Source organism: Anas platyrhynchos, chromosome 8 (genome assembly GCF_047663525.1).
Source record: "Anas platyrhynchos isolate ZD024472 breed Pekin duck chromosome 8, IASCAAS_PekinDuck_T2T, whole genome shotgun sequence".
Lineage (NCBI taxonomy): Eukaryota > Metazoa > Chordata > Aves > Anseriformes > Anatidae > Anas > Anas platyrhynchos.
Window position 1 is genome coordinate 39,417,278 of NC_092594.1, and position 13,342 is coordinate 39,430,619.

General features: G+C 42.0%; 1 protein-coding gene across 2 annotated transcripts; it reads left to right on the plus strand.

Annotated features, from left to right (window-relative positions):
• Window positions 1–1,245: 1,245 nt before the first annotated feature.
• Window positions 1,246–6,125, plus strand: FPGT (fucose-1-phosphate guanylyltransferase). 2 transcript variants are annotated; one of them, XM_027463724.3, is made up of 4 exons: window positions 1,246–1,397; window positions 1,529–1,696; window positions 2,744–2,836; window positions 3,568–6,125. In XM_027463724.3, the coding sequence occupies exons 1-4, from the start codon at window positions 1,307–1,309 to the stop codon at window positions 5,016–5,018; spliced, it is 1,803 nt and encodes a 600-aa protein (XP_027319525.3). In that variant the 5' UTR covers window positions 1,246–1,306; the 3' UTR covers window positions 5,019–6,125. The 2 variants fall into 2 exon arrangements, with proteins under 2 accessions (XP_027319525.3, XP_027319526.3); XM_027463725.3 differs by lacking the exon at window positions 1,529–1,696 and having other exon boundaries at window positions 1,267–1,397.
• Window positions 6,126–13,342: the final 7,217 nt, after the last annotated feature.

Genomic DNA, 13,342 nt, shown 5'->3' on the forward strand with positions numbered 1-13,342 from the left:
TGCTCTTGGCACATTTTCTCACCACTTACATTTCATTTACTCCACCAAATGTTCATACACACATACAATGAGCTGTGTGTTAATCCATCATCTCCGCTCCACGCAGGGACCGCAGACTAGGCTGTGTCTAAGGTTGTTTACAGCAGACACTGCAGAACAAGGGAGGGCCAGCATTATCAGATAGGAGGTGAGATTCAGCAAGTCAACAAAGTGTTTTCTGCTATTTGCGAAGACACTTTTCATAGAGAAATGCAACTTGGGGATTTATACTTAAGTTAAAATATTGGTGTAAACAGTTTTGCTATTACAAAAGCTCTCCCGGGATTCTTTACTATGCACAGTGAATTATAGAATCATACAATGGTTTGGGTTGAAAGGAACCTTAAAGCTGCCCAAATCCCATCCAGCCCGGCCTTAGGCACTGTCGGGAATGAGGCATCCACAGCTTCTCTGGGCAGCCTGGGCCTCGCTACCCTCGTAGTACAGAATTTGTTTCTAATGTCTCATTAATCTAAGTCTACCCTCTTTCGTTTTAAAACTGTTATCCCTTGTCCTATCACTACACCCCAGCTCCTGTCCTCCCCAACTTTCCTGTAGCCCCTTTTGGGGACGGGAAGGCCACTATAGCATTCCCTTCTCTTCTCCAGGCCGAAAAGCTCCGGCTCTCTCAGCCTGTTTTCCTAGGAAAGATGCTCCAGCCCTTTTTGGCCCTCCTCTGGACAGTCAGTCCTTCATCTCAGGGGACAAAGAAATACGGTACAGATGAAAAACGAGTATTTCCTGGAATTGATTATGAGATTAACAGATCCTAAACTATTACTAGTTAAAGTATGAATAGGCATTAATCTGGAATAAGTACAAAAAGGATGATTACCATGACTAGTTGGATTCAGTAACAGACTTTGATTACTTTAGCGAGTGCAAACAGGTATTTTAGTAAGTCTGAATAATGACCAGAAGCTAGAACAAAAATGCATCACACGCATCACATAAAGTCCCAAACTGAAAGAGCAGTGAAGTATTTATTCGTTTAATCTTCTGCCAGCAGTCTGCAGGCATCGGATCATGGATTTTTGGCCACTTTATTTAAAAAAAAAATCCTTAATTCTTGTATGTAGCTGCTTTTCAAGCCCTCCTGCAGTGCTTCGGGAGCAACTTTTACGGTAGGATTTACACACGGTGAGACGTTAGGAGCCCGCCCGGGGCCCAGCGGCCGAGCACCAGCGCTGCCCGCGGCCGCCCCCGCCCCGCTCCCAGCGCGGCTCTTCCGCCTAGGCCGCGGCGGCGGCGGGCGGGGCGCGGCGCCATGGCGATGGCGGCGGCGGCGGCGGGCGAGCGGAGCGCGGCGCGGCGGGAGGCCACGGGGCGGCGGCTGGCGCGGTTCGCCGCGCTCCGAGGTGGGGGGGGCCGGGCCGGGGGCCGCGGGGGTGGGCAGCGCGCGGGGCCCTGGGCGGCGGGAGGCGGCGGGAGGCGGGCCCGGCCGCGGCCGCGGCGCTGCCGCTGAGGGGAGTCGCGCTCCTTGGGGCAGGCAGAGCCGTGCGGCACGGCGAGTTCTGGGACCTCGTGGCCATCACCGCCGCCGACGCGGAGCAGGAGCGGGCGTTCCGGCGGCAGCTGGCCGCAAAGCTGGCGAGAGGGGAGCTGCCTCGCGGCGTGCGCTACCACGTCTTCGGGGATCCGCCGGGACACAAGATCGGTGCGCACCTCACGGCCCGCGGCCTCGGCGGGGAGCGGGGTTTGTCGGGCGGCCGTGGGGCGGGGGGGGGGCTCCGGCTGCGGGGGCACGGAGGGGCCCGTGGGCCCCTTCCCTTCCCTTCCCTTCCCTTCCCTGCCCTTCCCTTCCCTTCCCTTCCCTTCCCTTCCCTTCCCTTCCCTTCCCTTCAATTCCCATATAAATTCTATAAATTGTAATTAATTTTAATAAATTCTTACTGCTTACCTTAACCTGATACATTTAAACTGATTCTATTCCAATACATTAACCAATGTGCAACAAAAACCTAGAAGAAAGTAGTCTTACTATGCATAATATCATCCTATAATAAGTAGTTCGCTTTGCTGTAGAAGGTAACTAACCTCGGTAGTATATCAGCAGTATAAAATAGCAGGCAAGGATTAGTTTTCAGCAATCCAGCTGTTTTAAGTTTTAGAAGCACCAAAAAAAAATCCCAAACAATTATACTTTTCCCTCATTTCCTTATTGCAAATGTCAAAAGTACTTTGGAAAGCTTGCATCAACTCACTCGTGAGTTTTTGTGTGACGTGTTTCATGCTCAAGCCAATTTTTTCGGTAAAGTTATGGCCTACAGGAATGATGAAACACTTCAAATGCTGAGGTTATTCAGAGAAGGAATAGGAGGAAAAAGCACGGCTTTTCACAAGGCCTGCCTGTTCGAGGTGCCCTTCACTTTGAGTGCAGAGTTTCTGAGTGAGCGTCCATTATCTTTGTATGATTCTATCAACTGTGGTGCAGTAGAAAGACTGTGCTGTCAGAACTGGTTGAGGAAATTTCAGATGGATATCTGTGCATCCATTTACAGTTCATTAAAAAAAATTATCTCTGCAGTCACAAGGACTTTTAAAAAACAAATGACAGCTTATTTTCTACAGCAGAAGGAATCAACATTTAAAAAACAATACCTGATCACCCTACCACAGCACCAGATCCCAGGATGCTTCACGTGTCAGTTACGTTTTTTATTGGTGTTCTTTTCAGCCGGTAATAAAATATTTCTTCCTTTAGGAAATGGTGGATCAACACTTCATGTTCTCCAGTGCTTAGAGAATCTCTATGGTGATAAATGGACCTCTTTTATTGTGCTGCTAATTCATTCTGGTAAATACTGTTTGACATTTCACATTTTAAAATCATATCTTCTTTTTTTTTTTTCTAAATATGTTGGAAGGTAAGTAATAAGAGTTCTGAAATATAGTTCCCTTAGAAAAATAATCCCAAACATCACTGGTCTGATGTTTGAATTTCAGCTGAAATTTCTGGAGGTGTTGTTTTTTAAGCATTTGTTTTCAACACTTAAGTTGTTCAGTCAGTCAGTGGAGAAGAAAATGTAATTCAAAGTATCTAAATTAATCTTCTGCCTTGACATGCGAGTTTAAGCAGTCTGGTCTGCCCAAGGGAATCCTCATAAATACGTACAGAATGAATACTTATAGATTTAAAATTGCTTTGAGGCATTTTTTCTTTCTTCTTATTTTCAAGCAAAGAGCAGGAGTCATTTGATTTCGTCACTTTAGTTAATAGACACATGGTTCAGATTCCAGCTCTGAAGCAAAGTAAAAGGTAAAGGTAACGTAAAAGTAAAAGTAAAGGTAATGAAGTCAACCACTGTTTAAATAAAAGCTACTTAAGGCATACTAAATGTTAGACATAAGGTCAGATCTGCATTGAGAAATGTTTAAGAATAAGGATGATTTTTTAAAAATCTGACATTTTCTAGGGAATACATAGTATATGATCAAGCTATGTAGCTGTATAAGTTTTGTTTATGCTTGTTTACACTTAAGAACTGTATATATACTTTGTAATTACAAATGTCTTTTTTTTTCCAGGTGGTTATAGTCAACGTTTACCAAATGCAAGTGCCCTGGGGAAGATTTTCACAGCTTTGCCTCTTGGTGATCCTGTTTACCAGATGTTGGAGCTTAAGCTTGCTATGTACATTGATTTTCCCAGTCACATGAAACCAGGAATTCTCATTACTTGTTCAGACGACATAGAACTTTACAGCACTGGCGTTGCAGAAACAATCACATTCGATAAACCTGGATTTACCGCTTTAGCTCACCCTTCAGATTTGACAATTGGGACCACTCATGGAGTGTTTGTTTTAGATCCATCCAGTTTTTCAGGAAAAGGAGGACTTGAATACACATCTTGCCATCGTTTCCTACACAAGCCTGATATTGAGACAATGCGCCAGTGTGGTGCGGTACACGTAAGAGGAAATTGTTCTCAGCCATGTTCCTCTGGAGACCACAGTGACTCAGAAATGGACTCAGAGTGTGTTTATACAGACAGTATATTTTACATGGATCATAGCATTGCAAAACAATTATTGGTATTTTATAAGCAGATGGATACTCTTTGCTGTGAAATAGATGCATATGGTGACTTCCTTCAGGCCCTGGGACCTGGAGCCACTCAGGATTACACAAAAAATACAAGTAACATCACAAAAGAGGAGTCGCAGTTAGTAGAAGTACGGCAGAAGCTATATTCTATTCTGAAAGGAACTCCACTTAATGTTATAGTCTTAAACAACTCTAAGTTTTATCACATTGGAACTACTCAGGAGTACTTGTTTCATTTTACATCTGATAGCAAACTGAAATTTGAGCTTGATTTACTGTCTAAGGCCTTTAGCATCTTTTCGGACAAAGCTGATACCTTGGATAGATCAGCAAGTATCATTCAAAGCATACTTGAGCCTGGGTGCCTTATAGGACCTGGATCCGTTATTGAATACTCTAGAATTGGACCTGAAGTCTTAGTAGGGAAGAACTGCATTATCAGTGGATCCTATATAAATTTGAGAGTAGACATACCTTCAAACTGTTTCCTGTGTTCATTGAGTGTAAAAATTGATGATCAAGTAAAGTATGCAAGTATGGTATTTAGTGTAGAAGATGACTTGAAAAAGGGTGTGAAATTGCTTTCAGATATATATTCACTACAATTTTTTGGAGTCAGCTTACTAGAATGCTTGGACCTTTGGGGTGTGCAGGTTTCAAGCCAGCTCTTCTCCAGTGATAATACACAGTTTGGGTTGTGGACTGCTAGGATTTTTCCTGTTTGTTCTAGTTTAAGTGAATCAGTTAGAATGTCATTAAACATGTTACATTCTGTGCAGCACAAGTCAGCTTTTAAATTGCATGGCTTTAAGCTGTTATCTGTTGAAGAAATGCTCTCCTGCAAAGATGTAGAAGATATGTTGAAATTCAGGGATCAAATTTATGATGAAATCTGTCTACAAAGACAAAAAGAGAAATCTGATTTGTAGAAGGATTGGTACTTGGAAGAAATTTCCCGTCTTTCATTGTGGATGATGTGTTACTTCCCAGATTATAATAATCATAAGGAAAAGTACACAGATCTTCTCATTGGCTCTAGCAGCATGATATAGTTTAGCAGTAATTTATGTTTCTCCCTGTTTGTACTGCCTTTTTACAATAGTGTTTCAAATCAGTGTAGGTAAATTGATTTTTTTTTTATCGGGACATCCTATCGAAGCATTAATAATTTTTTTCTTTTTTTTTTTAATGTTGTAATTTTTTGTACTTACTGTTTTTCATCAGAGAAAAAGTATTTGCATGAGAAATCAACCTTTCCCTTATGAGTTGGGGACTCATAACACTGGGGTCAATACCTGCCATCAAGACATGTCAATTTTTGTAGAAACATAGAATATCCACAGTTGGAAGGAAACTGCAACGATCTTAGGGTCTACATATGTCCAAGAGCATTGTCTAAACACTTGAACTCCAGCAAGCTTGGTGCCATATGGCTGCTTTCCTGGGGTGGGGATTGCTGTTTAATTATTTGGGAGGTGTTAGATTGAGTGGGCAGCTATCAACTTTTTGTTATCCATAGAGATACTGATACATGTCATGGGCAAATTTGCATTTCTGTAAACTGAACTGTCATAGTCCTTGGAATGATACTTAATCCTCATGCAGACCAGTGGACTAAACAGAGAGATAAAGTATTTTGAGTGGTACCACAATGCACATCTTTGGGGAAACAGATAATATTACCTACCCTGTAATAAAGGTACACAGAAATCTTCTGTTTTCTATTGCTCCATCTAGCTCCATGTTCTGTTTTAGGTTGTGGCACCACAAAAATGCTATTCACAGAGAGCATACAAGCCTATGTATTCATTCGCATTATTTTCAACAGTTCATTACATAAGTAATCAGTCCTTGCGTTTGTAATACTAGGTGAAAAAGGTTTGCACAAAGTTTATATTCAGATAAATCATTTATTTTTAATATGTCTTCTGTAATGACTGCTTTTTTATTTTTTTCCATTTCACATTATTACGAACATGTGTATTCTGTAAGCATAATTTGACAGCAACATAATGCATCTTTTTCTCTTGCATTTATCAATGGGTTTTCATGTTTCACTTCATACTGTATAGTCTCCTTTTTAATGGAAAAAGAAATTGACCCTTAATTCTCTCAAAGTCAGGATTCAATTTAGCTACTCTTTTTTGAGCCACATTGGTGGTTTTACCTTGCTGGGCAGCTGAATTCCACCATAACCGCACCCTCACTCCCCCTCCTCAGAAGTGGAGAAGAAAGTATTCTGGAAAGAAAAAAAAAGAAAAAAGAAAAAAAGAGAAGAAAAAACTCACAGGTTGAAATAAGAATAATTTAATTAAAGGGGAAGGGAAGAGGAAAAAAAAAAAAAGCCTCAAAAAAGTACAGAGAGGAAAAAAAATTATTCTCTGCTTCCCATCAACAAGCAATGTTCAGCCATGTCCCAGGAAGCAGGGCCTCAATAGGCGTAGTGGTTGTCTGGGAGGACAGTCGTCTTCACAATGGGAGCCTCCCCTCTCCCTCCCCTTTCCCACATCTTATTGAGTGTGACACTACCTGGCATGGAATATCCCTTTGGCGGGTTTAGGTCAGCTGCCCTGGTGATGTCCCCACCCCACCTGCTGCCCACCCCCAGCCTGCTGGTGGTGTGGGGGAGTGGGGGTGGTTTGGGGAGAGTCTTGATGCTGTGCCAGCACTGCTCAGCAGCAGACACAACGCTGGTGTGATACCAGTGCTGTTCCAGCTCCAGGTGCCAGGTACGGCACTGTATGGGCTGCTGCAGGGAAAGTTAACTCCATCCCAGCCAGGGATGTACAGGCATTCTGGAGGTTAGCTCCGTTTGCTTTACTGAACTAGCCTGATTTCTGGGGACTCCATCTTCAGTGTGCTGTCAGAGGTAGGACACCTATTCGACTTGTCGGTTCTGTTGCTACTTGGAGTGTGAGATTCTTTTTGTTATCCAAAACATTCCCAGAAACTGACTGCTACTGTTACTTTATCATTCCAGGTTCCCTATCACTTCAGGATACCTGAAATTCTCTCAGCATACCTATGTGTAACAGCTGCATAATAGCTAACAATAGACTGCAGCAGATCCTTTTCGGAGGTCTGGCATTGAGCTTTGGTTTTGGTCAGTTCTTCTTATATCCATGTGTATCCTGTTAACACTTCGGGTTTCTCCTAAAGAATAATGTTGTTTTCAGTTCTCTTTCCACATTTTGCAACCCATTGAAAATTTCTCTTAAAACTGCAAGTTCTATTTATGAACAATTTGAGTGCTCTGATGTTTCTAAGCACTTGTAAAGCTGATAATTTAATCACATTAGCAAAATATCCTGTGTTGAGTTGCTTCAGAAGGAAGAAGAGGTTTGGATTATAATCAAAGGGGAAAATATGCCAAATCAGGTAGTAATTTGGCCTGCTTTTCGAAGTCACTCTTATTTTAATGCTCAGTATTGTAAAGAAGGACAAATATTATCTGATTTCTTTTTATCAAGCTTCCTGTAACTTCATTATAACAGTGTTTATCTCCCTGCTGACTGAACTCCCTCATGGCATCTTTCTTATGCCATCAGTAAGTACCATGTATTGATTTCATTGCTGAAAGCAACCAGGGTATAAATGGAAAATGGATTTGTTTCTGACACATAAGTAATGGGGAAAAAAGTAACAATAAAAGTATACTCACTAACAGTTTTGCATAGTATTGGGGTAGATATGATGAAATGCAGCTGGTGTGGTCTTATAGGCAGTGTTCCTTCCCAGCAAACACAGATAAGGAAGGAGGGGAGAACTGGCTGAAGTCTTACACTGTCATGGTTGGCACCTGGGTCAACAAGCTGCCTCTGTCAGTCCACCAAGTGCACAAGGAAAAGAAGGAGGTGTTGGAGTATTTCTCTCTCAGAATTCCTTTCTCGGAGTGCTTCTGACCTTCCCTGAACCACTCAGATGTGCTGGACCAGCTGCGGGCCAGAAAAGTAAGCACTGACTGCCTCTACTCACACTCTGCACAAAATGTTATCCTCTGAGACATGCTAGCTAATGCTGTTATAATTGAATAAGCATATATTTGACCTTCCAGGTAAGAAACATTTCTCTGCATTAAGTCTTTATGCCATTCCACACTTTCCTTCTGCAATAAATATTCTTATCTAAAATTGTCAAAGGACACACAGTGAAATTTAACAGTAAGATAATTGTTCTCAGAGAGTTTGTGAAGTCTTCTTCTCTGGAAATATTCAAAACCCGCCTGGATGCCATCGTGCTTAATGTGCTCTAGGTTATCATGCTCAGCAGAGGGGTTGGACTAGATGATCTTCAGAGGTCCCTTCCAACCTCGGCCATTCTGTGATTCTGTAATTCAGGGATTGCTGGTTTCTAATACCAGATTCAGAAAATGACTTACTGTGGAATCCTGGCTTATGATTTTCCTCCAGTCTGATTAATAAAGGATACAATACTGAAAATGACAAGTAAAACTTTCTAAGAACAGGAGGCATCTATTGAAACCTGGAGTTCAGTTTTGAGGAAAGCTTGTTGAGTTCCCTAGCTGGATGCAGAATTTCTGTGGGCCTCTAGATCACCGCCTGTCTTCATCTGTCCTGAAGAACAACTGAGGCTGGATGAATGTTTAATCATTTTACTCATGTCAGCTTTCTTTATTCAATTAGTTTTGCTCTGTTGTGCAAGAATAGGCCTCATAATGAACATCATCTTAATGATTTCCCTGTCTGCATGCTATAATCGACAGAGATTTAGCCGTACTGTATTTATTATATTATGAAATTTGAGAGAAGGGGATTATTTCAGTAAGCTTTTAGGCAGGAAATTGAAATCAGAGCAATTGGGCACTTAAAAAAGAACACAAGGGAAGGCAGCTTTTGGGGAACTTGAGTTAAGAAAGAAAGTTCCATCATTTGGATCTCAAAAGAAATGTGCTTAACTTGGACAAGGAGTTAGTGCTGCTCAGCATTTCCAGCTTCATGTTCCTAAATCGCTGATAAAATAGATTCATTTTCTCCTCTCTGCGCATGTGGAAGATTAATCCCTGTGCAAATGCCACTGTAGTATTGTGATAATAAAAATAGTAGTACTAGTCTTCTGTACACTTCTTTTAATCCACTGTCACATGGAAGCTGTTGTAAAACACCCGTTTCACTATGTGGACTATAGAGCTCCTTCTGCTTTATTTTTGTAATAACATGTTTTATTTTAATGTCCATTTCATTTTCTGTGACATCTGAATGTTACCAAAATTACATGGAAGTGTACAGGAGCAGCTTACAGCCTCTTTAAGTAAATAATAGATATGAATATGTTCTAACTAATCTGAAATAACAATAGACTTCATCCTGTAGTGCCTCCCTAAGAAGGACACTTAAACCCAGAAATGGGAAAAGAATTTTGCACATAGTACCCTGTGAGATTGGACATGACAGCTGCACATTCCAAACATACAGGCAAAATGAAATAAAACCTCTAAAAAATAATCAAATGAATTTGTACACCTGAATACTCTGTAAATATTACATTTGAATACAATACATACTGAAAAAAAAAAGTGCTTTTGACATATTAGTGCTACTTGTATACATGTTAATTATACATGTTAATTGCCTAACACAATAGTAGATGTAGATACTCCTTTTTTGTTTGTTTGCAAATAGTCAGTTAACAGGTTCTGCATTTTTTAATTTTTCTTTTTACCCATATATTCAATTATTCTGCAACTGCTTCTCAGGGACAATGATGTGAGTGTTTCAAGAATTCACCAGTTAATTGTTTTCAGAAGTGTAATACTGATGAACTAAACAGTTTTGTTGACTCCACTGCCCCACCGCATTATCCTCCCTTGCCGTAGTTTCCAGTCAAAAGCTGATCTTCCCTGAGCATCCCTATGAATTACTCTCAACCAGTGTCTCTATGAATGAGCATTCACCTACTCACATTTGCAAACAGTGAATAAAAGTATAGTACAGAAGCTGATGATTATTTTTTTTTCCCTAACTTCCTGATGTAGAAAGAATTAGTGAATAAATACTACGCATGTTATTTGCATCTTTCAAAGCCAATAATTTTACGTCTGTCTCATGGAATTTAAATGCTATTACTTTACAATGCTGTTGTAGTGTAATGCATCTTCTGCTCTTCAGCCCATGGCTTCTTACCTCACCTCCCACCTCACCTTTATGCTTCTGGCTTTGCTTCACTTCGCCTTGCCTTGCATTTAGATGCTGTTAAAAGCCTTTTCCCTCTAAGCAGTGCCCCATCGGCTGCAGGCCTGCAGACAGCAGCGCTGTGCATGGCACTGACAGCAGCCCCGGGATGTCCCCCATGGGCAGCAGGAGCTGCAGCACCAGAGCCAGCCAACAAAGGGGGATCCCTGGGCTAAGGAGCTGCCATGGACCTGTTTCAGACTATCCTATGATTTCTACCTGAGCTGACAAATTTCCAGTTGGGTTCCTACTGTGCTGCCAAGCCCACAGCTGACCACAGGCCGAAGCCAAGCCCCTCTGCAGAGCAGCTGTGCGTGCAGTGACCACTGTGGCAAGTCCCACACACCACGCTGCGCCCGCTGCTCTGTGCTGCCCAGCATCTCTCACCAGCTCACCCAGGCCAAGCGGGCAGCTGGGGCATCGTCCTCAGCTGCTCTGTGTGGGAAGCCCGGTGAGGGCAGAGAAGATGCAGCAATGAAGCCACAGGACATGTCCTGGAACGTTCAGGGGGCTGTGGGGAGAGGGTTGTATTTTTATGTCCTTGACTGCAAGGGTTTTATTTGTAAATCTCGGACTTTTACAAAAAAGGACAATATTTTTGCTGTTTGCAAAAGTGAAAGCCAAAATGCTTTCATCCACAGTATTGGAAAAGTCTGGAACAAGGCATGCCTCTCCTGACTTGGATCATGCCTCATGGCCGTTCACGGTCCTGCTGTAGGACTGACACCGGGGGGCGGCCACCTGCCCGAGGGCCGGGGCTGCTGGGAGAGCCCCGGTTGTTGGCGTGTGGGGGAGTGCAGCGGGCAGGTAGGCTGATCCAGCACAGCACGGCTGAAGGCAGAGCCTTTCCAGACATCCAAAGCTGTTGCAGCTGCCTTCCTGCCGTCAACCACACCGCTTGTGCACAGAAGCAAGCAGAGGGCAAAATGCAGCAGTGCAGACACGCGCGCAGTGGAAATGTGGAAAACGCCAAGCCTCACACACCTGAGAGGCAGGCAGGCAAACTGCAGGTAGCAGTGGTGGCCATTGTGGTATTTTGACAACCTGCGGCTGCTCCAGCTGCAGCCCCCCATCCAGAGCTGCTCCTAAGAGCACTGGTGACAAAGAAATAGGCAGATCTATCTTATTTGACAATCTAAGGCAAAATTCCTTGAGATTGAAAGTGTCCTGCATGAATGAATCACAAAATGCTCAGAAAACTCCATTAATGTAAAAAGAAAAAAGTTTGTCACTGAGTTCCTTAATCCAGACCATGGAAATAGATGTGTGCTGGGGTGTCCTGGCAGGCCTTTTTACCATAGCACACTAACAGGTAGGGGAGGTGGCCAAAAACTTGTCTTGGGCTGCACAGCCATGGCTGCCTTTCAGAAATTTGAAGAAAAACAAACATCACTAAGCTAATAAAAGCAGCAGGAGAGCAGACACCCTTTGCTGTGCTGTATTTACGGCTCTTCTGGTTGCTTGGCAACTGGATGGGGAGTATCAGTTAAGAGGCTGGTGCCTTTTTGCAAATATTTGGTTGCATATCACAGGGCATATTGTCAAAACAGTTCAAAGTCTTCTGAAATACATCCATGGTTTTATGTGTACATCAGTGCAAATAAATGGATGAGCTCGTGATGTGTCAGGAACTATCACAGGAGTGCAAGTTTGTTTATAGAGGGATGCAGCAAGCTGAAGATTTTATGTATGTGTATTATATTTACATATCTTCTTGCCTGAAATCCTTAACAGAAAACTAAACAGAATAGTTGCCAAGGTCAATCAACAGACTTTAAACATCTCTATGCATATATATATATATACGTACATATATCAACATACACATACATAATGTATATATCAAATACATTTTAAAAAGCAATAAAAGAAGGAAAAGAGACAGATACAGAAAACAGCATAAATCCTAAAATGGGCTGGGAAAATGAGTTTAAAGTGGTTCCATTTGATAGGAAACATAGGTAAACGGATATGAAGGGGGTAAACAACAGATAAGCACACGTGAACTAACCAGATTACCAAGGAGATTCAGTTTATGTGAGTGAAAGGCAATACTATTTTGTAATTAATCAGTCTTCTTTTTGGTTCTTAAGAGGAAGAATCATATGTGCACACAGTCTAGATTCATTGTGTCACGGTTTGTTTGTGTTTGTGTTGAGCTCTGCTCACTGTTTAACCTAGCTGGATCATGTTTTTTCCTATATTTTTGTGACATTGGGTGCAAACTAATATACTAACAAACAGGACAAATTAGATTGAGCACAGCATTTATCTATGTATTTATATAGATCCTGGCCCTCAGCTGCCTTGTCCATGGTCTGCTTGGAATGTGAGGAAAGCAGCTCAGATACGTCCTCCTCCATTTCTGGGGAAATACTATCTGGAGCAGGAACCGCAGCACAACAACCTCAGGAGTCTCCTTCATTCTTAGTAAGTCTGAAAGAGGTACCAGCCTAGTTTTCTCCAGGCTAAGTCTTTCATTAGCAGTCTGATGGACATGTTAGCCTGTAGAGTTGATGCTGCCTGTGGTTGTGAAGGGGCTGGAACTCTGTGGTGGTTCTTTGCATAAGGACAGAAGAATGCCAAGTAAACATACTGAATTCCTGACAGCAAACTCATTTTGTAGTTTAATTCAGTGAGACTTCCTTGGCATAGCAACATGTACAAATATTACTTAAGTGCAAGAAGTCAGTACTCTCTGATATGATACAATTTACACTTCATGACTATAATACCCAGAAGTTTCAAGGCCATTCTGTGTGTTACAATACATTTTAATGTTAAGAGTTGAGATCATCTCTAGCCTCTTTAAACTAAGCATGCCTTGGGGATCCTGAAAGTATGCTTGGGAGTCAGCTTCATAAATTCCTTTTTCTGTACAAAATTGGGAGCAAGCTGCCAAATCACCTCCTTCCCACCAGTTTTAGGTATTCGACAGATGGACACAAATATTTCTGTTGAAACAGACAGTAGATATTTAAACAAGCTGATTAGGTACCTTTATTATTTTTTTTTTAAACTTGACAGCACACACTGCTTTGCTCTGTGTCATTGTTGCATGACAT

Excerpts from the sequence above, each read along its gene's own strand:
- FPGT (XM_027463724.3), top strand. The coding sequence starts at position 1,307 with ATGGCGATGGCGGCGGCGGCGGCGGGCGAGCGGAGCGCGGCGCGGCGG. Across the intron at positions 1,697-2,743 it reads TCCGCCGGGACACAAGATCG|GAAATGGTGGATCAACACTT; the intron begins GTGCGCACCTCA and ends TTCTTCCTTTAG. Across the intron at positions 2,837-3,567 it reads TGTGCTGCTAATTCATTCTG|GTGGTTATAGTCAACGTTTA; the intron begins GTAAATACTGTT and ends TTTTTTTTCCAG.